This window comes from Mercenaria mercenaria, chromosome 9 (genome assembly GCF_021730395.1).
Source record: "Mercenaria mercenaria strain notata chromosome 9, MADL_Memer_1, whole genome shotgun sequence".
Lineage (NCBI taxonomy): Eukaryota > Metazoa > Mollusca > Bivalvia > Venerida > Veneridae > Mercenaria > Mercenaria mercenaria.
This window is the reverse complement of record NC_069369.1, coordinates 26,459,906-26,487,482: the sequence shown is the minus strand read 5'-3', so window position 1 is coordinate 26,487,482 and position 27,577 is coordinate 26,459,906. Positions and strand designations below refer to the sequence as shown.

Here is a 27,577-nt window from a genome sequence, read left to right as displayed (position 1 = left end):
TTAAGTAAAATGTAAGACATAAAATTGCCATTTGAATACACGCAATCATTGACCACTGTAGTAAAATTGGTTGGTAGAAGCGTCGACAAGAAAGATGAAATACGGGCTTACATCAAAGCTCGCTCAAAACTTGGTTGTTCTTTGAAGCAGCTGATGACTGAACTTTCTACTGCTTATGACCTTCTTGTGTGTCTTATGACACAGTTCGGCGGGTGGAAAAAGAAATTTGAGTCTGGTGTAGAGTCCATCAAAAATGCACCGAAATCAGGTAGGCCAAAATCTGCATCTCGTAAAGAAATCGTTTCCAAAATAAAGGAAATCATTGAAGGAGATGCCAGATTTACAGTTCCTGATATTGCACGAAAGGTAGGCATATCGCTATCAACGGTTCACCTTATTTTGAAGAAGCATTTGAAAGTCAGAAAGATTTCTGCTAGATGGGTGCCACATCTGTTGACTGATGAGCAAAAGAGCCAACGGGTTAAAGTGGCCAAAAAGCTGCTTCAGATGTTTCCAAAATATGACAAAAAGCAGTTTTTCCAATGTCGTCACAGGTGATGAAACCTGGGTCCATTATTTTGAGCCCGTCAGAAAGGTTAGCAATAAGATCTGGGCCACTAAACACAGCAAACGCCCAATAATTGCCAAACGTTCTTTGAGTGCAAAGAAGGTTTGTATCCAATCTTCTTCTTGGTGAGGGAGTCGCAATAAAAGTGCCGGTGAAAAAGGCAAAAGCATCACCGGAAAGTACTACAAAGACGTAGTACTGAAGAAACTGAAAAAGTATTATCAGAAACGACGCCCTGCCACTGGTTTTAAACATGTCCGTCTTCCACATGACAATGCCCCCGCTCATACCTCCGCAATAGTTACGGCGTTTCTGAAGAAAGAAAAAGTAACTGTTTTGCCTCACCCCCCGTATTCCCCAGACCTTGCCCCATGTGATTTCTTTTTGTTTCCGAAATTGAAATCATTCCTTGCTGGGCGGAAATACCAGTCCCGACAGGCACTTGGATCTGCCATTCATCAGTACCTTATTACTGTGCCCAAATCAGCGTACCGTGACGCCTTCAAGAAGTGGATACATCGGCTGAAACCTTGCATTTCTAGCTACGGGGAGTACTTCGAGGGCATGAAATGAGCTCTTTTGGGCTAACTTGAAATTTGAAGTCTCCAGATAGAAATAAGCAATTCATTTCGAACATCCCTCGTACACTGGTCGCAAAGACAGAATCAATCTTATCCAGCATGATAAGGGTTAAGTGTTAAATGCGCAATATAATGAAAATGCGTTTCTTTTGGATGAAGCAAGTTTTGGTTTATTACAGAAGTGATCTAACACAGTGGGTACGATAGAAAGTTTTCACTAAAAATATATTTCTGTGAAAAGGGCGTTTCCTCTTATTTTTTTTTCTTTAAAAATACAACTCAAGTAGATCTCCTGTTTGAAATGATTTTATTTCAAAATGCATAATCGTACGTGTAGTAAAAAAAAATGAATAATGAAGGTTACACAAAATCTTATAAAAAAAGTTAATTTATATTACAATTATTTTTACTCATCTTTAAGAAATAATCTTATTCATATGTAAGTATAATCATTCATATTTTTACAAACTATTATGATTCAATGAACATCTAGATTTTTCAGATACCACCTAACCTGCTTATAGAACAACAATTTGATCGAAGATATCATTACAATCTTAAATAGCTTTAGAGACCATCAACGCAAAATGTTCACAGCTACATATCACATATATCAAATATTACACAAGAGCTCACAAGAAACTGTCATACATAACAACTCATTAATACAAGTATTTAGCGTAGGCTAATATGTATAGTAATGTTCAATGTTTCTATAGCCTCTCGTAAATGTTGTTAAGTTCACGTTAATTGTTTTACTCTGCTGGTTTCTCTGTGCTACATTCTTCTTTTATTGGAACGTTCACGGTAAAGTACCTTCCGTTACCGCTAACAAAAGCCCTAGCTTCGGCCTCCAAGGAATTGTTTGGAAGCTTATACTGTCGGTGAAATTCCTGGTACCCCTTGACACCAGAATCATCCCATTCACGTGTTGCATCAACAGAAAGGGTTTTATTTTCGCAAAGTACACGAATGCCGTTGTGAGGAAAGTTTTCAAGATTTATTCTTGCACAGAAGTATTTCTGACCATTTTTTTCTACAATATCAGTTTTATCCATTGAATATTCCAAAGGTGCGTCCTCATCAAGAAAAACATCTATTCCAACATCTTGTTCTCCGTTATCAATGCCGTTCCCAGTCTTCTCTATCAAGGGCACCGGACTTAAACACGTATCTGTGCAGTCACTGGTCAGATGACCTTCGATGTTCGCTTCATGCGGATAAGGTAGCATATCGTCGGCGACGTTTATTTGCCGACAGTCTTCAGGCTCCATGCTTTTCGGACAATCTGTACTCGGCTGCTGCAGTTCAGTATAATCTTTTTCTCGGTTTAGCTCGTCGTGGATTGGTTCTGTGCTACTTTTTTCTGAAATTTTCATTGAATCACGCTGCTGTTCACGCTGAGACTCGTCCAGGTTTTGTTCGGTGTTACTCTCTGTCGACTCCACCTTTAACTCGCACTTATTTCTTCCGTCATAGAACTTTGCTGTAGAGAAAGGCGCTTTGATTACTAACTTTCCTCCACGATCTACAAAACATGCGATTTTCGTAACGTTTACACCTTCCGGTACGTGCACAGATCGTTTCTTTTCTGTAATGTCAACGTCTTCGCCGTCAACTTCTTCATGTTTAGCGTGTACAGATACCAAATTGTCTTTTACTTTAACATTTATTTCTTCAGGTCTGAAGCCAGCCATGTCAAGCACGTGGATCCATGGTTGCTTTACAGCGGAGTAACTTAATCTAGGCTCGAGCACTGGCCATCCCCTCCTACACTGATTTTCAAGTAAGCTATGCGAGTATAAGCCGCCCAATAAGCCAGCAAGCAGGCCCTCTGTAGACGAATGGCGGCATGATTGTTCGCGACCGGCTGGCAATAATATAACAGGTTGCATGAATCTTCCCATTATCTTCGGTTTATAAGCTGTTATAACGTTACTGTAACTTGTTATGAATTAATGTCCTACAGATTTTGTTCAGTTTATATACTATTTGGTTGATTGATCTAGAATGTTCAATATACTATTTGGTTGATTGATCTAGAATGTTCAAGGGCAAACAACGAATGACACAACAGAGATGAACATTCCAGAATCATCCCGATGCATGTAAAATAATCATACTACGCATAGTTAATATCTAAAAATAGTCCGTGGAAATGCAGTATCTATTTATAATTAAAATCTAGGACACTCAGTATATTTATATAATATCGAATATTCGTATTAACAATCTAAATAGAGTTATCAGTTGTAAAATAGTTTGGCCATTGTGGAACTATATCATTGTACACTCCTACATCATTATGAGGGAATATTTAAAAATTTAAGCGTACCTCGTACGTCAAAAATATTTCTTCAAACTTCCACTGGATTTAAAAATATGTAGCACTGTCACCCTCCCACTAATTAAAGGAATGACCCGTCATTAATTGAGATTAACTTTATACATATATAGTGGTTCATCATGGACAAACGAAACGATTATTTTATACTAAATTAAAATTATATTAACCATCAACAGTTTTGCTCTACACTTTGGATCGCAACAATTCTGTTGCTGTTGTAGTGTGCTCTGATGTCAGAAAAGAATATATTAAGTGGTTTTCTGTCTTTTACCATACCTCCTTCAGTTATTAGAATTGTTTAACGTAAAAGAAGTTAATCTGACAATGTGTTAACATATGTTTATGGTTTTCACAAGTTTAAATATCTTATATCTGACAAAATGGTCTTGAATGAATAATTGCATATGGTTATCTGGAATAGATGGAGAATCTACACGTTTTGATTAAAAACAATTTCATAAAGTTAGACTATATTAATATATACTGATGCATCTGACTTTCTAAACCAGATAATAGAGCAAAACTTTCGATAGTCATTATATGATTGATATTTAATCTTCTTGATAAGTGCAAATAAATAACGGGAATAATCATTGTTCATTTCAATAATAAGTACAATCTCTAATTCATGCTGCAATATTTAATGTCATATCATATCCCATTTATAAAAGAAAAAAGTCTCATGAGTGTAGTAATATCATCTGACGCCGATTTGAAGCACATATATGACTGAAAGTTCCCTCTGAAAACTTCATAAAACCGTTTGCCTTTAGAAATGAGATCTGAAACAAGAGGTCCAACATGATTTGGCCTAGTAATCTAGTTTTTCACTTAACTACCCCCAATTTTTAACCCATGCGAGATATCATGGACACCTATTTTCATTCAGATTGGATCAAAAATGTGGCCCGAGAGTTAACAATAATTTTCTTTTATTTGACTTAGAGACCTAGTTTTTGAACCCACTTGACCCATATGATTTCATAAAACAATTATTTTGACAAAGTTTATGAAGACTGAATAAAAAATGTGGCCCCTAGAGTGTAAACAAGCTTTTTATTTGATTTGACCTGGTGACCTAGTTTTCGGCCCCCACGTGACCCAGATAAAATTCATCTAAGATTTCAGATAGACAAACTTTCTGACCAAGTTTCATGCACATCAGATGAAAATGCAGCCCATATTGAAACACAAGGTTTTTCTTTGATTTGACCGACTGACCTAGATCTTGACCTAATATGACCCATATTCGGCCTTGACCTAGATTTTATCAAAACAAACATTCTGACCAATTCCCAGGAGTTTCAAACATAAAATATAGTCTCTAGAGTGTAAACAAGATTTTCCTTTGATCTGGCCTAGTGACCTTGCTTTTAATCCCACATGACCAATATTCAAACTTGGTCTAAAAAGCATCAAGATATACATTTTGAAGTTTCATGAAGATAGGGTCATAAATTTGGCCTCTAGAGTGTTAACAAGGTTTTCCTTTTATTTGACCGGGTGACCTAGTTTTTAATTCCACATGACCCACATTCGACCTTGACCTGGAGGTCATCAAGTCAAACATTCTGACCAATTCCCATGAGTTTCAAACTAAAAATGTGGTCTCTGGAGTGTTAACAAGATTTTCCTTTGATCTGGCCTTGTGGCCTAGTTTTTGACCCCGGAATCAAACGTTGCATAAAGATAATTAAGAATAAAAATCAAGATAAACATTCTGACCAAGTTTCATGAGCATAGGGTCATAAATATGGCCTCTAGAGTGTTATCAAGCTTTTCGTTTTTGACAGGTAGACCTAGTTTTTAACGCCCTAATGACCCACTTTAGACCTTGAACTAGAAGTCATCAAGTCCAACATTCGGACAGATTCTCATGAGTTTCAAACTTACATTGTGGTCTCTAGAGTGTTAACAAGATTTTCCTTTGATCTGGCCTAGTGACCTAATTTTTAACCTCATATGACCCAGTTTCAAACTTGGCCTAAAGATCATCAACATAAAAATTCTGACCAAGTTTCATGAAGATAGAATCATAAATGTGGCCTCTAGAGTGTTAACAAGGCAAATGTTAACGCACGACAGACGACGACGGACAATGACAGATCCAATAGCTCACCTTGAGCACTTCGTGCTCTGGTGTGCTAAACATTTACCCTGTATTGTATCAGAAAAGCCAACGTGTACGATTGTAGTGTTATACTCCTAACATAGTCGTAAGTTTCCAAAATAACCATATAAACATTTATGAGATCTTAACATCTATTTTTCATACATTTCATCAAAACTGTTCCTTTTTTCTGAAAATTCATTGAAAGTCTCACTATCAATAATGATCTCCCCTTCTTCAAGACCATTTATTTCATTTGCCTCATCAGGATCTACTTCAACCAAATTACAGCACACATTTTGTCCATTAGCCCTACGTTTATTGCTTTTTTGTTCTGTTGGTGACATATTATTACCCTCTTTATCTTCTTCTTTATTAGATGTGCTTGTAACACGTAACACGTAATATCGTGATATTGTTTTTAACCAAGTCCAAGTTACGGCCTATTTCTCTTTGATACTTTTCACAATGAATCCTATGTCTACATCTTGCTGACCTCGTTCTAAAGCTACCACCACATACACAAGGAAACATATAACTGTTTGTATCATCGTGACATCTTTTAATGTGAGCTTTCAAACCTGTTGAAGACTTGTAAACCTTTTTGTTTGTTTTGGGTTCAACGCCGTTTTTCAACAGTATTTCAGTCATGTAACGGCGGGCAGTTAACCTAACCAGTGTTCCTGGATTCTGTACCAGTACAAGCCTGTTCTCCGCATGTAAAAGCCAACTTCCCCACATGAATCAGAGGTGGAGGACTAATGATCTCAGACACAATGTCGTTTATCAAATAGTCATCATTTACTGCAAACACATGTTCTTGATTCTGGATCCGTAATCTTTCATGCGTCTTATGTATGCGCTCTTGTTTTTGTACGATTTACTAAACTGTTACAACTATATGGATTTACATCATTATGGATATTCATGTGATCATCCATGTGACTTTTGCAGCACATCTTCACTCCACAAACTATACATTGATACATTTTTTGCTGTACTTCCATGTCTTGTTTGGGTATGTTTTGTCAGGGAGTTTTTAAATCGATAATTCACACCGCAGTAACTACGTGTAATTTCCCCGATATGTGTTTTATTCCATTATAACAAACTAACCTAACGATGGATCTTGATGAAATTTACACAGATATAAATCACTATAGGGCAGTTGTGTCCATGCAACTTTTGTCAGGATATCTAATCTAACTTTAGTAATTGCCCTTGAACTGTTGTAGAATCCTCAAATACCAACATAAAGCAAGTATCCAATTATTTTATTGGGGAGGGGACAGGGGACTAGCTTCATTTTAAACGGTATAAAATAAGAAAAGTGTGAGTCAGCGTTCTTCTTCACTTTGCCAGCTAAGAGCATTTATTACTTGGGAAACACTGCTTGCAAAACCATAATTGATGTTACAGACCAGCAGCATTTTCAAATTTTAAAGTTGTGAAAAAAAACAAGTTTTCTTCCTTCCTTAAATCAGGAAATTCAGTGTTAAGGTCTATCTCTGATGCTGTTACAAATTACGATACCAATATTTGCATATGGTCGTTTAAAATGTAAATACATGTATATTGTCACAAATTCATTACATGAAAACAACTGTCGTCTGGATACCGATCCACATGCACTCAGCGTGTGGCCAAGAACACCCCCTTGTCCGACCTCCAAGGCCCCTTCTCTACTACCCTGGTACAAAAACTGTACAGTCTTGTAAAATCTTTTGTTTATACCATATAGTTACACGAAATAATAAAGTTCTGTGAGAAAAAAAAACATATCCTATATACCCGAGTACTATATATGTATTTCTTTTAGTACCTGGTACCTGGGTATATAGGATATGATTTTTTCTATTACAGAACTATATAATTTCATGCAACTATATGGTATAAACAACAGATTTTACAAGACTGTGCAGTTTTTGTATCAGGGTAGTAGAGAAGGGGCCTTGTGTGTGTGTGGTGGTGGTGGTGTGTGTGTGTTGGGGGGGGGGGGGGGGAGTCCAGGCCACACGCTAAGTGCCTGTGGTGCATGTACAGATGTACAGCACCTCTACTAAAAAGCAAAGCATCGATTTATTCTTCAACTTAACCAAAACTTTTCTTGTATTCTATGGAGGCTTTGTTTATATCAATAGATGATTACAGAGATGGTTAGTGAGAAAATAATGAAAGCTGACTTTAGTGTAATGTTACCTTGTTTACACAATTACATCGGTTCGACTTTGTTTCACGGTCCTTTTTATATAACAAATGGTACACCAAATTTGATGACCAAAAGCTCAATTTAAAATGGAAAGACTAGAGTGATTTTGAGGGGTTGTTAAAATTTTAAAGGTGGTCAATCACATTTAATCAACATTCAATGACATTTTTTACTTTTTGTATATTCTGGTAGAGAATTATTTAAGGAACAAAACCGATTACATAGAGTTAGATTCCTATTTGAAATGTATATTTTATTATTTTTATAAAATTTTGTAATTACTCCCCTTTAATATGAAAGTATATAAAAAGCTGGGTATAATTTCTTTTTATTTCGATAGAATGTCTAGTTTTACATTTGCATTTGATAGACATATCAACTATTGAACAATCTGAACCAAAATGCAAGTTTTAAAGCTGTGTGTAGCTTCTGAATTAATTTATTTCCAATCTATCTTGGTTGCGCAACCAAGATAGGCAAAGGGAGGTAATAATAATTTTTCAAACTTGCGTTTCTAATGAATTCCGTCTAAATACATAATTTTAATGCAAATATTTTACAAATATATTACAATATGTCTAATGTTTATACATTTCCTTAGGCAAAGTATGTTTATCAAATTTATACTTTAATAAAATAACATTATGAAAATACCTTTTTCGTACAAAATAAATAATCTCACAAAAAATAACTCTATCTTGGTTGGGCAACCAGGATAGGAAAATGAAATTTTAAAAATACCTCCAGTGAAAATCTAATTTGTATTAAGTGTTAAGTGAACACAAATGAGTGTAAATGATCAGATGCTAAAGTTTCGAACAAATCCGTTACATGGCCAAAATCTGATTATCCACCTTTAAGGAATTTCTCCATGTCATTACTCATTTTCATTGTGTCCATATGCTACCTGCATCCTTCTTTATGGTTCTCAAATATCTTTCTATTTAACATAAAAAATGTGTCTGCCTCGTTTAGTTAATCTAGTTTATTTAAAGTCGTTTATGAAACAAATTCTACAACTTACACTCACCATTCTCGACACACTCCTGACGGTAACAATCGCCAAGAGGTTATCAAGGAAACCTTTTAACCCCCGACTGTCATACACGGAACTACTACTAAACTAACTTTATCACGACACACGATGTGGGCGCTATACCAAAAGGGGCGGTACATGTACGTGGAGGGAGGTTTAGGTTACAAAATAGTACTGTAACATGCACGTGTAGATTTCATTATTGTTTCAATAATAACTCAGTTTGACTGTAAAGCTACAACTTGTTAATCTCAAAACTTTCTCAAATGTTTTAAAGATTACGTTTCTTTTTTGACAATATGGAAGTTTCACCTATCACTTGTTACTATATACATGAAACAGCTCAAACGTTCAGTCGTATACTGCATACAAACAGTCGCTTGTTTCTAAATACAGATCGCCAGTTTCCAACCTCTTTATACCACATACAGAGGTCCAACTTTCCAACAGAATAGTTTCTAGTCTTAGTAGGGAGTTACATTTGTTTGCCGAATGTCAGTTTTTCTGTTAGTATGAATATATTGGTCCATACTAGAAAGAGAGCAGTAAGCGCCGACTATGATACCCTTAAATGCGCAATCTAATGAAAATGGGCTTCTTTTGGATAAAGCAAGTTTCGGTTTATTACAGAAGTGATCTAACACAATGGGTACGATAGAAAGTTTTCACTAAAATTATATTTCTGTGAAAAGGGCGTTGCATCATTTTTTTTTCTTTAAAAATACAACTCGAGTAGATCTCCTGTTTGAAATGATTTTATTTCAAAATAAATATTCGTCCGTTTTGTAAGACAAAAGGTTACACAAATTTTTATAAAAGAATTAAAGTTCATTTATATTACAATTATTTTCGCTCATTTTTTTTTTATCTAATTCATATGTAAGTATAATCATTCATGTTTTTACAAGCTATTATGAGTCAATGAACATCAAGTACATGATTCAGTTTGATTCAATGAACAAGTATATTGTACATGATTTATACATCTAGATTTGTCAGATACCACCTAACCTGCTTATACAACAAAAATTGATCGAAGATATCATTACAATCTTAAATTGCTGTAGAGACCATTAACGCAAAATGTTCACAGCTATATGTCACATTATATCAAATATTACACAAGTGCTCACAAGAAACTGTCATACAAAACAATTCATTAATACATTAATACAAGTATTTAGCATAGCCTTATATGTATAGTAATGTTAATTGTTTTACTCTGCTGGTTTCTCTGTGCTACATTCTTCTTTTATTGGAACGTTCACGGTAAAGTACCTTCCGTTACCGCTAACAAAAGCCCTAGCTTCGGCCTCCAAGGAATTGTTTGGAAGCTTATACTGTCGGTGAAATTCCTGGTACACCTTGACACCAGAATCATCCCATTCACGTGTTGCATCAACAGAAAGGGTTTTATCTTCGCAAAGTACACGAATGCTGTTGCGAGGAAAGTTTTCAAAATTTATTTTTGCACAGAAGTATTTCTGGCCATTTTTTTCTACAATATCAGTTTTATCCATTAAATAGTCCAAAGGTTCGCCCTTATCAAGAAAAATATCTGTTCCAACATCTTGTTCTCCGTTATCAATGCCGTTCTCAGTCTTCTCTATCAAAGGCACCGGACTGACAGACGTATCTGTGCAGTCACTGGTCAGATGACCTTCGATGTTCGTTTCAAGCGGATAATGTAGCATATCGTCGGCGACGTTTATTTGCCGACAGTCTTGAGTTTCTTTGTCCGCAGGTTCCATGCTTTTCGGACAATCTGTACTCAGCTGCTGCAGTTCATTATTATCTTTTTCTCGGTTTAGTTCGTCGTGGAATGGTTCTGTGCTACTCTTTTCTGAAACTTCCATTGAATCACACTGCTGTTCACGCTGAGACTCGTCCAGTTTTTGTTCGGTGTTACCCTCTGTCGACTCCACCTTTAACTCACACTTATTTCTTCCGTCATAGAGTTTTGCTGTAGAGAAAGGCGCTTTGATTACTAACTTTCCTCCACGATCTACAAAACATGCGATTTTCGTCACGTTTACACCTTCCGGTACGTGCACAGATCGTTTCTTTTCTGTAATGTCAACGTCTTCGCCGTCAACTTCTTCATGTTTAGCGTGTACAGATACCAAATTGTCTTTTACTTTAACATTTATTTCTTCAGGTCTGAAGCCGGCCATGTCAAGCACGTGGATCCATGGTTGCTTTACAGCGGAGTAACTTAATCTAGGCTCGAGCATTGGCCATCCCCTCCTACACTGATTTTCAAGTAAGCTATGCGAGTATAAGCCGCCCAATAAGCTTGCAAGCAGGCCCTCTATAGACGTATGGCGGCATGATTGTTCGCGACCGGCTGGCAATAATATAACAGGTTGCATGAATCTTCCCATTATCTTCGGTTTATAAGCTGTTATAACGTTACTGTAACTTGTTATGAATTAATGTCCTACAGATTTTGTTTAGTTTATATACTATTTGGTTGGTTGATCTAGAATCTTCAAGGGCAGACCACGAATGACACAGCTGAGATTAACATTCCAGAATCATCCCGATGCATGTAAAATAATCATACTACGCATAGTTAATATCTAAAAATAGTCCGTGGAAATGCAGTATCTATTTATAATTAAGATCTAGAACACTCAGTATATTTATATAATATCGAATATTCGTATTAACAATCTAAATAGAGTTATCAGTTGTAAAATAGTTTGGCGATTGTGGAACTATATCATTGTACACTCCTACATCATCATGAGGGAATATTTAAAAATTTAAGCGTACGTACCTCGTACGTCAAAAATATTTCTTCAAACTTCCACTGGATTTAAAAAGATGTAGCAGTATCATCCTCCCACTAATTAACCTTTAGCCTGCTGGCGGCAAGTGATTCTGCCTTTGCGACCAGTGCAGACCATGATCAGCCTGCACATCCGTGCAGTCTGATCATGGTCTGCACTGTTCGCTATTCAGTCAGTAAATTTTCAGTGAAATCCCCTTTGAATAATAAGTGGTACTGTCCAAACTGAATGATGGACCAGGCAGTCCATTTAAGGAATTTAGCATGCTAAGGGTTAAAGGAATGACCCGTCATTAAGATTAACTTTATACATCATTGACAAACGAAACGATTACTTTAAACTAAATTAAAATTATATTAACCATCAAAAGTTTTGCTCTACACTTTGGATCGCAACAATTCTGTTGCTGTTGTAGTGTGCTCTGATGTCAGAAAAGAATATATTAAGTGGTTTTCTGTCTTTTACCATACACCCTTCAGTTATTAGAATTGTTTAACGTAAAAGAAGTTAATCTGACAATGTGTTAACATAATGTTTATGGTTGTCACAAGTTTATATCTATCTGACAAAATGGTCTTGAATGAATAATTGCATATGGTTATCTGGAATAGATGGAGAATCTACACGTTTTGATTAAAAACAATTTCATAAAGTTAGACTATACATCTATTAATATATACTGATGCATCTTACTTTCTAAACCAGATAATAGAGCAAAACTTTCGATAGTCATTATATGATTGATATTTAATCTTCTTGATAAGTGCAAATAAATAACGGGAATAATCATTGTTCATTTCAATAATAAGTACAATCTCGAATTCATGCTGCAATATTTAATGTCATATCATCTCCCATTTACAAAAGAAAAAAGTCTCATGAGTGTAGCAATATCATCTGACGCCGATTTGAAGCACATATATGACTGAAAGTTCCCTCTGAAAACTTTTGCCTTTAGAAATGAGTTCTGAAACAAGAGGACCAACATGATTTGGCCTAGTAATCTAGTTTTTCACTTAACTGCACCCAATTTTTAACCCATGCGAGATATCATGGACACCTATTTTCATTCAGATTGGATCAAAAATGTGGCCCGAGAGTTAACAAGAATTTTCTTTTATTTGACTTAGAGACCTAGTTTTTGACCCCACTTGACCCATATGATTTCATAAAACAATTATTTTGACAAAAGTTATGAAGACTGAAAAAAAAATGTGGCCCCTAGAGTGTAAACAAGCTTTTTATTTGATTTGACCTGTTGACCTAGTTTTCGGCCCCCACGTGACCCAGATAAAATTCATCTAAGATTTCAGATAGACAAACTTTCTGACCAAGTTTCATGCACATCAGATGAAAATGCAGCCCATATTGAAACACACGGTTTTTCTTTGATTTGACCTGTTGACCTAGTTTTCGGCCCCCACGTGACCCAGATAAAATTCATCTAAGATTTCAGATAGACAAACTTTCTGACCAAGTTTCATGCACATCAGATGAAAATGCAGCCCATATTGAAACACAAGGTTTTTCTTTGATTTGACCGACTGACCTAGATCTTGACCTAATATGACCCATATTCGACCTTGACCTAGATTTTATCAAAACAAACATTCTGACCAATTCCCAGGAGTTTCAAACATAAAATATAGTCTCTAGAGTGTAAACAAGATTTTCCTTTGATCTGGCCTAGTGACCTTGCTTTTAATCCCACATGACCAATATTCAAACTTGGTCTAAAAAGCATCAAGATAAACATTTTGACTAAGTTTCATGAAGATAGGGTCATAAATTTGGCCTCTAGAGTGTTAACAAGGTTTTCCTTTTATTTGACCGGGTGACCTAATTTTTAATTCCACATGACCCACATTCGACCTTGACCTGAAGGTCATCAAGTCAAACATTCTGACCAATTCCCATGAGTTTCAAACTAAAAATGTGGTATCTGGAGTGTTAACAAGATTTTCCTTTGATCTGGCCTTGTGGCCTAGTTTTTGACCCCGGAATCAAACGTTGCATAAAGATAATTACGAATAAAAACCAAGATAAACATTCTGACCAAGTTTCATGAGCATAGGGTCATAAATATGGCCTCTAGAGTGTTATCAAGCTTTTCGTTTTTGACAGGTAGACCTAGTTTTTTAACGAACTAATGACCCACTTTAGACCTTGAACTAGAAGTCATCAAGTCCAACATTCGGACAGATTCTCATGAGTTTCAAACTTACATTGTGGTCTCTAGAGTGTTAACAAGATTTTCCTTTGATCTGGCCTAGTGACCTAATTTTCAACCTCATATGACCCAGTTTCAAACTTGGCCTAAAGATCATCAACATAAAAATTCTGACCAAGTTTCATGAAGATAGAATCATAAATGTGGCCTCTAGAGTGTTAACAAGGCAAATGTTAACGCACGACAGACGACGACGGACAATGACAGATCCAATAGCTCACCTTGAGCACTTCGTGCTCTGGTGTGCTAAACATTTACCCTGTATTGTATCAGAAAAGCCAACGTGTACGATTGTAGTGTTATACTCCTAACATAGTCGTAAGTTTCCAAAATAACCATATAAACATTTATGAGATCTTAACATCTATTTTTCATATATTTCATCAAAACTGTTCCTTTTTCTGAAAATTCATTGAAAGTCTCACTATCAATAATGATCTCCCCTTCTTCAAGACTATTTATTTCATTTGCTCCATCAGGATCTACTTCAACCAAATTACAGCACACATTTTGTCCATTAGCCCTACGTTTATTGCTTTTTTGTTCTGTTGGTGACATATTATTACCCTCTTTATCTTCTTCTTTATTAGATGTGCTTGTAACACGTAACACGTAATATCGTGATATTGTTTTTAACCAAGTCCAAGTTACGGCCTATTTCTCTTTGATACTTTTCACAATGAATCCTATGTCTACATCTTGCTGACCTCGTTCTAAAGCTACCACCACATACACAAGGAAACATATAACTGTTTGTATCATCGTGACATCTTTTAATGTGAGCTTTCAAACCTGTTGAAGACTTGTAAATCTTTTTTGTTTGTTTTGGGTTCAACGCCGTTTTTCAACAGTATTTCAGTCATGTAACGGCGGGCAGTTAACCTAACCAGTGTTCCTGGATTCTGTACCAGTACAAGCCTGTTCTCCGCATGTAAAAGCCAACTTCCCCACATGAATCAGAGGTGGAGGACTAATGATTTCAGACACAATGTCGTTTATCAAATAGTCATCATTTACTGCAAACACATGTACTTGATTCCGGATCCGTAATCTTTCATGCGTCTTATGTATGCGCTCTTGTTTTTGTACGATTTACTAAACTGTTACAACTATATGGATTTACATCAGTATAGATATTCATGTGATCATCCATGTGACTTTTGCAGCACATCTTCACTCCACAAACTATACATTGATACATTTTTTGCTGTACTTCCATGTCTTGTTTGGGTATGTTTTGTCAGGGAGTTTTTAAATCGATAATTCACACCGCAGTAACTACGTGTAATTTCCCCGATATGTGTCTTATTCCATTATAACAAACTAACCTAATGATGGATCTTGATGAAATGTACACAGATATATGTCACTGTAGGGCAGTTGTGTCCATGCAACTTTTGTCAGGATATCTAATCTAACTTTAGTAATTGCCCTTGAACTGTTGTAGAATCCTCAAATACCAACATAAAGCAAGTATCCAATTATTTTATTGGGGAGGGGACAGGGGACTAGCTTCATTTTAAACGGTATAAAATAAGAAAAGTGTGAGTCAGCGTTCTTCTTCACTTTGCCAGCTAAGAGCATTTATTACTTGGGAAACAGCTTGCAAAACCATAATTTTATGTTTCGACATTTTCACACCCGCCTTTTTTAAATTTTAAAATTTTTAAAAAAAAAAGTTTTTTTTCCCCCCCTTCCCTTTAAAACCCGGAAAATTTTGTTAAGGTTTTATCTCTGATGCGACAAAATTAAAGTACCAATATTTGCATAGGGGGGGTTTTAAAAAGGGAAATACATTATATTGGCACAAATTCATTTCATGAAACAACTGTCGTCTGGATACCCATCCACATGCACTCAGCGTGTGGCCGGAACACCCCCTTGTCCGACCTCCAAGGCCCCTTCTCTACTACCCTGGTACAAAAACTGTACAGTCTTGTAAAATCTGTTGTTTATACCATATAGTTACACGAAATAATAAAGTTCTGTGAGAAAAAAAAACATATCCTATATACCAGAGTACTATATATGTATTTCTTTTAGTACCTGGTACCTGGGTATATAGGATATGAATTTTTTATACGAACTATATATTCATGCAACTATATGGTATAAACAACAGATTTTACAGGACTGTGCAGTTTTTGTATCAGGGTAGTAGAGAAGGGGCCTTGTGTGTGTGTGGTGGTGGTGTGTGTGTGGGGGGGGTGGTGGGGGGGGGGGGGGAGTCCAGGCCACACGCTAAGTGCCTGTGGTGCATGTACAGATGTACACACCTATACTAAAAAGCAAAGCATCGATTTATTCTTCAACTTAACCAAAACTTTTCTGTATTCTATGAGGCTTTGTTTATATCAATAGATGATTTAGAAAAAGTTCTAATAATAGTTACATGTGAAAACAAAGACTGGTAACATTTCTTGGTACAGTAGGTATTTGACTAATTATCAGATGTTTCGCTAGAACAACTGATGATGCATTTTATCGCGCAAAAGAGATGGTTAGTGAGAAAATAAATGAAAGCTGACTTAGTGTAATGTTACCTTGTTTACACAATTACATCTGTTCGACTTTGTTTCACGGTCCTTTCTATATAACAAATGGTACACCAATTTGATGACCAAAAGCTCAATTTAAAATGGAAAGACTAGAGTGATTTGAGGGGTTGTTAAAATTTTAAGGTGGTCAATCACATTTAATCAACATTTAATGACATTTTTTACTTTTTGTATATTCTGGTAGAGAATTATTTAAGGAACAAAACCGATTACATAGAGTTAGATTCCTATTTGAAATGTTTATTTTTATTTATTTTTATAAACTTTTGTAATTACTCCCCTTTAATATAAAAGTATATAAAAAGCTGGGTATAATTTCTTTTTATTTCGATACAATGTCTAGTTTTACATTTGCATTTGATAGACATATCAACTATTGAACAATCTGAACCAAAATGCAAGTTTAAAGCTGTGTGTAGCTTCCGAATTAATTTATTTCCAATCTATCTTGGTTGCGCAACCAAGATAGGCAAAGGGAGGTAATAATAATTTTTCAAACTTGCGTTTCTAATGAATTCCATCTAAATACATAATTTTTTATGCAAATATTTTAAAAATATATTACAATATGTCTAATGTTTATACATTTCCTTAGGCAAAGTATGTTTATCAAATTTATACTTATGATAAAATAACTCTATTTTGGTTAGGCAACCAGGATAGGAAAATGAAATTTTAAAAATACCTCCAGTGAAAATCTAATTTGTATTAAGTGTTAAGTGAACACAAATGAGTGTAAATGATCAGATGCTAAAGTTTCGAACAAATCCGTTACATGGCCAAAATCTGATTATCCACCTTTAAGGAATTTCTCCATGTCATTACTCATCCTTCTTTATGGTTCTCAAATATCTTTCTATTTAACATAAAAAATGTGTCTGCCCCGTTTAGTTAATCTAGTTTATTTCAAGTCGTTTATGAAACAATTTCTACAACTTACACTCGCCATTCTCGACACACTCCTGACGGTAACAATCGCCAAGAGGTTATCAAGGAAACCTTTTAACCCCCGACTGTCATACACGGAACTACTACTAAACTAACTTTATCACGAAACACGATGTGGGCGCTATACCAAAAGGGGCGGCACATGTACGTGGAGGGAGGTTTAGGTTACAAAATAGTACTGTAACATGCACGTGTAGATTTCATTATTGTTTCAATAATAACTCAGTTTGACTGTAAAGCTACAACTTGTTAATCTCAAACTTTCTCAAATGTTTTAAAGATTACGTTTCTTTTTGACAATATGGAAGTTTCACCTATCACTTGTTACTATATTATATACATGAAACAGAGCTCAAACGTTCAGTCGTTTACTGCATACAAACAGTCGCTTGTTTCTAAATACAGATCGCCAGTTTCCAACCTCTTTATACCACATACAGAGGTCCAACTTTCCAACAGAATAGTTTCTAGTCTTAGTAGGGAGTTACATTTGTTTGCCGAATGTCAGTTTTTCTGTTAGTATGAATATATTGGTCCATACTAGAAAGAGAGCAATAAGCGCCGACTATGATACCCTTAAATGCGCAGTATAATGAAAATGGGCTTCTTTGGATAAAGCAGTTTCCGTTTATTACAGAAGTGATCTAACACAATGGGTACGATAGAAAGTTTTCACTAAAAATATATTTCTGTGAAAAGGGCGTTGCATCATTTTTTTCTTTAAAAATACAACTCGAGTAGATCTCCTGTTTGAAATGATTTTATTTCAAAATAAATATTCGTCCGTTTGTAAGACAAAAGGTTACACAATTTTTTATAAAAGAATTAAAGTTCATTTATATTACAATTATTTTCGCTCATTTTTTTTATCTAATTCATAGTAAGTATAATCATTCATGTTTTTTACAAGCTATTATGATTCAATGAACATCAAGTACATGATTCAGTTTGATTCAATGAACAAGTATATTGTACATGATTTATACATCTAGATTTGTCAGATACCACCTAACCTGCTTATACAACAAAAATTGATCGAAGATATCATTACAATCTTAAATTGCTGTAGAGACCATTAACGCGAAATGTTCACAGCTATATGTCACATATATATGAAATATTACACAAGTGCTCACAAGAAACTGTCATACAAAACAACTCATTAATACATTAATACAAGTATTTAGCATAGCCTTATATGTATAGTAATGTTAATTGTTTTACTCTGCTGGTTTCTCTGTGCTACATTCTTCTTTTATTGGAACGTTCACGGTAAAGTACCTTCCGTTACCGCTAACAAAAGCCCTTGCTTCGGCCTCCAAGGAATTGTTTGGAAGCTTATACTGTCGGTGAAATTCCTGGTACCCCTTGACACCAGAATCATCCCATTCACGTGTTGCATCAACAGAAAGGGTTTTATCTTCGCAAAGTACATGAATGCTGTTGCGAGGAAAGTTTTCAAAATTTATTTTTGCACAGAAGTATTTCTGGCCATTTTTTTCTACAATATCTGTTTTTATCCATTAAATATTCAAAGGTTCGCCCTTATCAAGAAAAATATCTGTTCCAACATCTTGTTCTCCGTTATCAATGCCGTCTCAGTCTTCTCTATCAAAGGCACGGACTGACAGACGTTTCTTGTGCAGTCACTGGTCAGATGACCTTCGATGTTCGTTTCAAGCGGATAATGTAGCATATCGTCGGCGACGTTAATTTGCCGACAGTCTTCAGTTTCTTTGTCCGCAGGTTCCATGCTTTTCGGACAATCTGTACTCAGCTGCTGCAGTTCATTATTATCTTTTCTCGGTTTAGTTCGTCGTGGAATGGTTCTGTGCTACTCTTTTCTGAAACTTCCATTGAATCACACTGCTGTTCACGCTGAGACTCGTCCAGTTTTTGTTCGGTGTTACCCTCTGTCGACTCCACCTTTAACTCACACTTATTTCTTCCGTCATAGAGTTTTGCTGTAGAGAAAGGCGCTTTGATTACTAACTTTCCTCCACGATCTACAAAACATGCGATTTTCGTCACGTTTACACCTTCCGGTACGTGCACGGATCGTTTCTTTTCTGTAATGTCAACGTCTTCGCCGTCAACTTCTTCATGTTTAGCGTGTACAGATACCAAATTGTCTTTTACTTTAACATTTATTTCTTCAGGTCTGAAGCCAGCCATGTCAAGCACGTGGATCCATGGTTGCTTTAGAGCGGAGTAACTTAATCTAGGCTCGAGCACTGGCCATCCTCCTACACTGATTTTCAAGTAAGCTATGCGAGCATAAGCCGCCCAATAAGCCAGCAAGCAGGCCCTCTATAGACGAATGGCGGCATGATTGTCCGCGACCGGCTGCAATAATATAAACAGGTTGCATAAATCTTCCATTATCTTCTGTTTATAAGCTGTTATAACGTTACTGTAACTTGTTATGAATTAATATCTATAGACTTTGTTCAGTTTATATACTATTTGATTGGTTGATCTAGAATGTTCAAGGGCAGACCACGAATGACACAGCCGAGATTAACATTCCAGAATCATCCCGACGCATGTAAAATAATTATACTACGCACAAAGAATTTCTAAAAATAGTCAGAGGAAATTCAGTATCTTTTTATAAATAAAAATCTAGGACACTATATTTATTTTTATACAGGACAGTGTATTTGTAATGAAAGTAGTGTGTAATGTGCTCCATTTTTTACTTTGTAATGATCACCATAGTTTTACATCGTTCATTTGATTCAATTTCCCTATGCCGTTCAGCATTTATTAGAACTGTTTAAGGTAAAAGGAGGTAAACTTACAATTAGCCATACTTATTTGGCTTACCGGGATGACTTATTCTATGATCTGTTATTTTATAGTAGGGACAGCGACAGTCAAAAGTTATCACGTTGTCCAAGACATCCTATTATTTGGACTATCTGACAATGTGTTAACATATGTTTATGGTTGTCACATATCTTTTATCTGACAGAATGGTCTGAATGAATAATTGTGGTTACCTGGAATAGATGCAGTCTACACGTTTTGATTCAAAGAAAAAAAAAACAATTTCATCATGTTAGACTATACTAATATAATACCGGTATATACCGATAGATCCGCCTTTCCAAACAGATAATGGAGCAAAACTTTCGACAGTCATTATATGATTGAAATTCAATCTTCTTGTTAAGTGCAATAAAATAAACGGGAAAGTACATTGTTCAGAGGGTAACTCATAAGTACTTCCGTGAGAGGGAAAATAAATGAGCACTATAAAATTATTGTTTTATCTAAAGATATACATAGTAAGAGATTATAGGATTTCAATAACAAGTACAATCTTGAATTCATACTGTAATATCTGATGTCCGATCATCTCCCATCTACAAAAGTTGGCAATCAAACATTTTCATGAGGGTGGCCTAAAGATCATCAACATAAAAATTCTGACCAAGTTTCATGAAGATAGAATCATAAATGTGGCCTCTAGAGTGTTAACAAGGCAAATGTTAACGCACGACAGATGACGACGGACAATGACGATCCAATAGCTCACCTTGAGCACTTCGTGCTCTGGTGTGCTAAACATTTACCCTGTATTGTATCAGAAAAGCCAACGTGTACGATTGTAGTGTTATACTCCTAACATAGTCATAAGTTTCCAAAATAACCATATAAACATTTATGAGATCTTAACATCTATTTTTCATACATTTCATCAAAACTGTTCCTTTTTCTGAAAATTCATTGAAAGTCTCACTATCAATAATGATCTCCCCTTCTTCAAGACCATCTATTTCATTTGCCTCATCAGGATCTACTTCAACAAGATTATAGCACACTTTTTGTCCATTAGCCTATGTTTATTGCTTTTTTGTTCTGTTGGTGACATATTATTACCCTCTTTATCTTCTTCTTTATTAGATGTGCTTGGAACACGTAACACGTAATATCGTGATATTTTTTTTAACCAAGTCCAAGTTACGGCCTATTTCTCTTTGATACTTTTCACAATGAATCCTATGTCTACATCTTGCTGACCTCGTTCTAAAGCTACCACACATACACAAGGAAACATATAACTGTTTGTATCATCGTGACATCTTTTAATGTGAGCTTTCAAACCTGTTGAAGACTTGTAAATCTTTTTTGTTTGTTTTGGGTTCAACGCCGTTTTTCAACAGTATTTCAGTCATGTAACGGCGGGCAGTTAACCTAACCAGTGTTCCTGGATTTTGTACCAGCACAAGCCTGTTCTCCGCATGTAAAAGCCAACTTCCCCACATGAATCAGAGGTGGAGGACTAATGATTTCAGACACAATGTCGTTTATCAAATAGTCATCATTTCCTGCAAACACATGTACTTGATTCTGGATCCGTAATCTTTCATGCGTCTTATGTATGCGCTCTTGTTTTTGTACGATTTACTAAACTGTTACAACTATATGGATTTACATCATTATGGATATTCATGTGATCATCCATGTGACTTTTGCAGCACATCTTCACTCCACAAACTATACATTGATACATTTTTTGCTGTACTTCCATGTCTTGTTTGGGTATGTTTTGTCAGGGAGTTTTTAAATCGATAATTCACACCGCAGTAACTACGTGTAATTTCCCCGATATGTGTCTTATTCCATTATAACAAAGTAACCTAATGATGGATCTTGATGAAATTTATACAGATAGGTCACTGTAGGGCAGTTGTGTCCATGCAACTTTTGTCAGGATATCTAATCTTACTTTAGTAATTGCCCTTGAATTGTTGTAGAATCCTCAAATACCAACATAAAGTAAGTATCCAATTATTTTATTGGGGAGGGGACAGGGGACTAGCTTCATTTTAAACGGTATAAAATAAGAAAAGTGTGAGTCAGCGTTCTTCTTCACTTTGCCAGCTAAGAGCATTTATTACTTGGGAAACACTGCTTGCAAAACCATAATTGATGTTACAGACATTTTCACACCAGCAGCATTTTCAAATTTTAAAGTTTTGAAAAAACAAGTTTTCTTCCTTCCTTAAATCAGGAAATTCAGTGTTAAGGTCTATCTCTGATGCTGTTACAAATTACGATACCAATATTTGCATATGGTCGTTTAAAATGTAAATACATGTATATTGTCACAAATTCATTACATGAAAACAACTGTCGTCTGGATACCGATCCACATGCACTCAGCGTGTGGCCAAGAACACCCCCTTGTCCGACCTCCAAGGCCCCTTCTCTACTACCCTGGTACAAAAACTGTACAGTCTTGTAAAATCTGTTGTTTATACCATATAGTTACACGAAATAATAAAGTTCTGTGAGAAAAAAAAACATATCCTATATACCAGAGTACTATATATGTATTTCTTTTAGTACCTGGTACCTGGGTATATAGGATATGAATTTTTCTATTACAGAACTATATAATTTCATGCAACTATATGGTATAAACAACAGATTTTACAGGACTGTGCAGTTTTTGTATCAGGGTAGTAGAGAAGGGGCCTTGTGTGTGTGTGGTGGTGGTGTGTGTGTGGGGGGGGGGGGGGTGGGGGGGGGGGGGGAGTCCAGGCCACACGCTAAGTGCCTGTGGTGCATGTACAGCACCTATACTAAAAAGCAAAGCATCGATTTATTCTTCAACTTAACCAAAACTTTTCTTGTATTCTATTGAGGCTTTGTTTATATCAATAGATGATTTAGAAAAGTTCTAATAATAGTTACATGTGAAAACAAAGACTGGTAACATTTCTTGGTACAGTAAGGTATTTGACTAATTATCAGATGTTTCGCTAGAACAACTGATGATGCATTTTATCGCGCAAAAGAGATGGTTAGTGAGAAAATAAATGAAAGCTGACTTAAGTGTAATGTTACCTTGTTTACACAATTACATCTGTTCGACTTTGTTTCACGGTCCTTTCTATATAACAAATGGTACACCAAATTTGATGACCAAAAGCTCAATTTAAAATGGAAAGACTAGAGTGATTTTGAGGGGTTGTTAAAATTTTAAAGGTGGTCAATCACATTTAATCAACATTTAATGACATTTTTTACTTTTTGTATATTCTGGTAGAGAATTATTTAAGGAACAAAACCGATTACATAGAGTTAGATTCCTATTTGAAATGTATATTTTATATATTATTATTATTTTTATAAAATTTTGTAATTACTCCCCTTTAATATGAAAGTATATAAAAAGCTGGGTATAATTTCTTTTTATTTCGATACAATGTCTAGTTTTACATTTGCATTTGATAGACATATCAACTATTGAACAATCTGAACCAAAATGCAAGTTTAAAGCTGTGTGTAGCTTCTGAATTAATTTATTTCCAATCTATCTTGGTTGCGCAACCAAGATAGGCAAAGGGAGGTAATAATAATTTTTCAAACTTGCGTTTCTAATGAATTCCATCTAAATACATAATTTTTTATGCAAATATTTTAAAAATATATTACAATATGTCTAATGTTTATACATTTCCTTAGGCAAAGTATGTTTATCAAATTTATACTTATGAAAAAACAACTATATCTTGGTTAGGCAACCAGGATAGGAAAATGAAATTTTAAAAATACCTCCAGTGAAAATCTAATTTGTATTAAGTGTTAAGTGAACACAAATGAGTGTAAATGATCAGATGCTAAAGTTTCGAACAAATCCGTTACATGGCCAAAATCTGATTATCCACCTTTAAGGAATTTCTCCATGTCATTACTCATCCTTCTTTATGGTTCTCAAATATCTTTCTATTTAACATAAAAAATGTGTCTGCCCCGTTTAGTTAATCTAGTTTATTTCAAGTCGTTTATGAAACAATTTCTACAACTTACACTCGCCATTCTCGACACACTCCTGACGGTAACAATCGCCAAGAGGTTATCAAGGAAACCTTTTAACCCCCGACTGTCATACACGGAACTACTACTAAACTAACTTTATCACGAAACACGATGTGGGCGCTATACCAAAAGGGGCGGTACATGTACGTGGAGGGAGGTTTAGGTTACAAAATAGTACTGTAACATGCACGTGTAGATTTCATTATTGTTTCAATAATAACTCAGTTCGACTGTAAAGCTACAACTTGTTAATCTCAAAACTTTCTCAAATGTTTTAAAGATTACGTTTCTTTTTTGACAATATGGAAGTTTCACCTATCACTTGTTACTATATTATATACATGAAACAGAGCTCAAACGTTCAGTCGTTTACTGCATACAAACAGTCGCTTGTTTCTAAATACAGATCGCCAGTTTCCAACCTCTTTATACCACATACAGAGGTCCAACTTTCCAACAGAATAGTTTCTAGTCTTAGTAGGGAGTTACATTTGTTTGCCGAATGTCAGTTTTTCTGTTAGTATGAATATATTGGTCCATACTAGAAAGAGAGCAATAAGCGCCGACTATGATACCCTTAAATGCGCAGTATAATGAAAATGGGCTTCTTTTGGATAAAGCAAGTTTCCGTTTATTACAGAAGTGATCTAACACAATGGGTACGATAGAAAGTTTTCACTAAAAATATATTTCTGTGAAAAGGGCGTTGCATCATTTTTTTTCTTTAAAAATACAACTCGAGTAGATCTCCTGTTTGAAATGATTTTATTTCAAAATAAATATTCGTCCGTTTTGTAAGACAAAAGGTTACACAATTTTTTATAAAAGAATTAAAGTTCATTTATATTACAATTATTTTCGCTCATTTTTTTTATCTAATTCATACGTAAGTATAATCATTCATGTTTTTACAAGCTATTATGATTCAATGAACATCAAGTACATGATTCAGTTTGATTCAATGAACAAGTATATTGTACATGATTTATACATCTAGATTTGTCAGATACCACCTAACCTGCTTATACAACAAAAATTGATCGAAGATATCATTACAATCTTAAATTGCTGTAGAGACCATTAACGCGAAATGTTCACAGCTATATGTCACATATATATGAAATATTACACAAGTGCTCACAAGAAACTGTCATACAAAACAACTCATTAATACATTAATACAAGTATTTAGCATAGCCTTATATGTATAGTAATGTTAATTGTTTTACTCTGCTGGTTTCTCTGTGCTACATTCTTCTTTTATTGGAACGTTCACGGTAAAGTACCTTCCGTTACCGCTAACAAAAGCCCTTGCTTCGGCCTCCAAGGAATTGTTTGGAAGCTTATACTGTCGGTGAAATTCCTGGTACCCCTTGACACCAGAATCATCCCATTCACGTGTTGCATCAACAGAAAGGGTTTTATCTTCGCAAAGTACATGAATGCTGTTGCGAGGAAAGTTTTCAAAATTTATTTTTGCACAGAAGTATTTCTGGCCATTTTTTTCTACAATATCTGTTTTATCCATTAAATATTCCAAAGGTTCGCCCTTATCAAGAAAAATATCTGTTCCAACATCTTGTTCTCCGTTATCAATGCCGTCCTCAGTCTTCTCTATCAAAGGCACCGGACTGACAGACGTATCTGTGCAGTCACTGGTCAGATGACCTTCGATGTTCGTTTCAAGCGGATAATGTAGCATATCGTCGGCGACGTTAATTTGCCGACAGTCTTCAGTTTCTTTGTCCGCAGGTTCCATGCTTTTCGGACAATCTGTACTCAGCTGCTGCAGTTCATTATTATCTTTTTCTCGGTTTAGTTCGTCGTGGAATGGTTCTGTGCTACTCTTTTCTGAAACTTCCATTGAATCACACTGCTGTTCACGCTGAGACTCGTCCAGTTTTTGTTCGGTGTTACCCTCTGTCGACTCCACCTTTAACTCACACTTATTTCTTCCGTCATAGAGTTTTGCTGTAGAGAAAGGCGCTTTGATTACTAACTTTCCTCCACGATCTACAAAACATGCGATTTTCGTCACGTTTACACCTTCCGGTACGTGCACGGATCGTTTCTTTTCTGTAATGTCAACGTCTTCGCCGTCAACTTCTTCATGTTTAGCGTGTACAGATACCAAATTGTCTTTTACTTTAACATTTATTTCTTCAGGTCTGAAGCCAGCCATGTCAAGCACGTGGATCCATGGTTGCTTTAGAGCGGAGTAACTTAATCTAGGCTCGAGCACTGGCCATCCCCTCCTACACTGATTTTCAAGTAAGCTATGCGAGCATAAGCCGCCCAATAAGCCAGCAAGCAGGCCCTCTATAGACGAATGGCGGCATGATTGTCCGCGACCGGCTGGCAATAATATAACAGGTTGCATAAATCTTCCCATTATCTTCTGTTTATAAGCTGTTATAACGTTACTGTAACTTGTTATGAATTAATATCCTATAGACTTTGTTCAGTTTATATACTATTTGATTGGTTGATCTAGAATGTTCAAGGGCAGACCACGAATGACACAGCCGAGATTAACATTCCAGAATCATCCCGACGCATGTAAAATAATTATACTACGCACAAAGAATTTCTAAAAATAGTCAGAGGAAATTCAGTATCTATTTATAAATAAAAATCTAGGACACTATATTTATTTTTATACAGGACAGTGTATTTGTAATGAAAGTAGTGTGTAATGTGCTCCATTTTTTACTTTGTAATGATCACCATAGTTTTACATCGTTCATTTGATTCAATTTCCCTATGCCGTTCAGCATTTATTAGAACTGTTTAAGGTAAAAGGAGGTAAACTTACAATTAGCCATACTTATTTGGCTTACCGGGATGACTTATTCTATGATCTGTTATTTTATAGTAGGGACAGCGACAGTCAAAAGTTATCACGTTGTCCCAAGACATCCTATTATTTGGACTATCTGACAATGTGTTAACATATGTTTATGGTTGTCACATATCTTTTATCTGACAGAATGGTCTTGAATGAATAATTGTGGTTACCTGGAATAGATGCAGTCTACACGTTTTGATTCAAAGAAAAAAAAAACAATTTCATCATGTTAGACTATACTAATATAATACCGGTATATACCGATAGATCCGCCTTTCCAAACCAGATAATGGAGCAAAACTTTCGACAGTCATTATATGATTGAAATTCAATCTTCTTGTTAAGTGCAAATAAAATAAACGGGAAAGTACATTGTTCAGAGGGTAACTCATAAGTACTTCCGTGAGAGGGAAAATAAATGAGCACTATAAAATTATTGTTTTATCTAAAGATATACATAGTAAGAGATTATAGGATTTCAATAACAAGTACAATCTTGAATTCATACTG

At 35.5% G+C, this 27,577-nt stretch overlaps 2 protein-coding genes across 2 annotated transcripts; both read right to left on the bottom strand.

The window, feature by feature from the left end:
• Positions 1 to 1,439: 1,439 nt before the first annotated feature.
• LOC128559440 (uncharacterized) lies at positions 1,440 to 11,273 on the bottom strand. The gene is made up of 2 exons (XM_053551070.1): positions 9,863 to 11,273; positions 1,440 to 1,663 (listed from the first exon to the last, which is right to left on the bottom strand). Exon 1 carries the CDS (start codon positions 11,233 to 11,235, stop codon positions 10,069 to 10,071), a length of 1,167 nt encoding a protein of 388 aa, XP_053407045.1. The 5' UTR covers positions 11,236 to 11,273; the 3' UTR covers positions 1,440 to 1,663; positions 9,863 to 10,068.
• Positions 11,274 to 19,140: 7,867 nt separating this feature from the next.
• On the bottom strand, positions 19,141 to 26,659 carry LOC123546064 (uncharacterized). Its single transcript, XM_053550473.1, has 3 exons — positions 25,449 to 26,659; positions 22,540 to 22,642; positions 19,141 to 19,692 (listed from the first exon to the last, which is right to left on the bottom strand). The coding sequence occupies exons 1-3, from the start codon at positions 26,609 to 26,611 to the stop codon at positions 19,156 to 19,158; spliced, it is 1,803 nt and encodes a 600-aa protein (XP_053406448.1). The 5' UTR covers positions 26,612 to 26,659; the 3' UTR covers positions 19,141 to 19,155.
• Between the last annotated feature and the right edge of the window lie 918 nt (positions 26,660 to 27,577).

Bases quoted from the DNA above. Each gene is read 5' to 3' on its own strand.
- LOC123546064 (XM_053550473.1), bottom strand. From the start codon at position 26,611: ATGGGAAGATTTATGCAACCTGTTATATTATTGCCAGCCGGTCGCGGA. The intron at 22,643-25,448 runs GTAAAACAATTA...TATAAACAACAG, and splicing joins AGCACAGAGAAACCAGCAGA to ATTTTACAAGACTGTACAGT. The intron at 19,693-22,539 runs GTATCCAGACGA...ATTCGTCTATAG, and splicing joins CGCTGAGTGCATGTGGATCG to AGGGCCTGCTTGCTGGCTTA.
- LOC128559440 (XM_053551070.1), bottom strand. From the start codon at position 11,235: ATGGGAAGATTCATGCAACCTGTTATATTATTGCCAGCCGGTCGCGAA.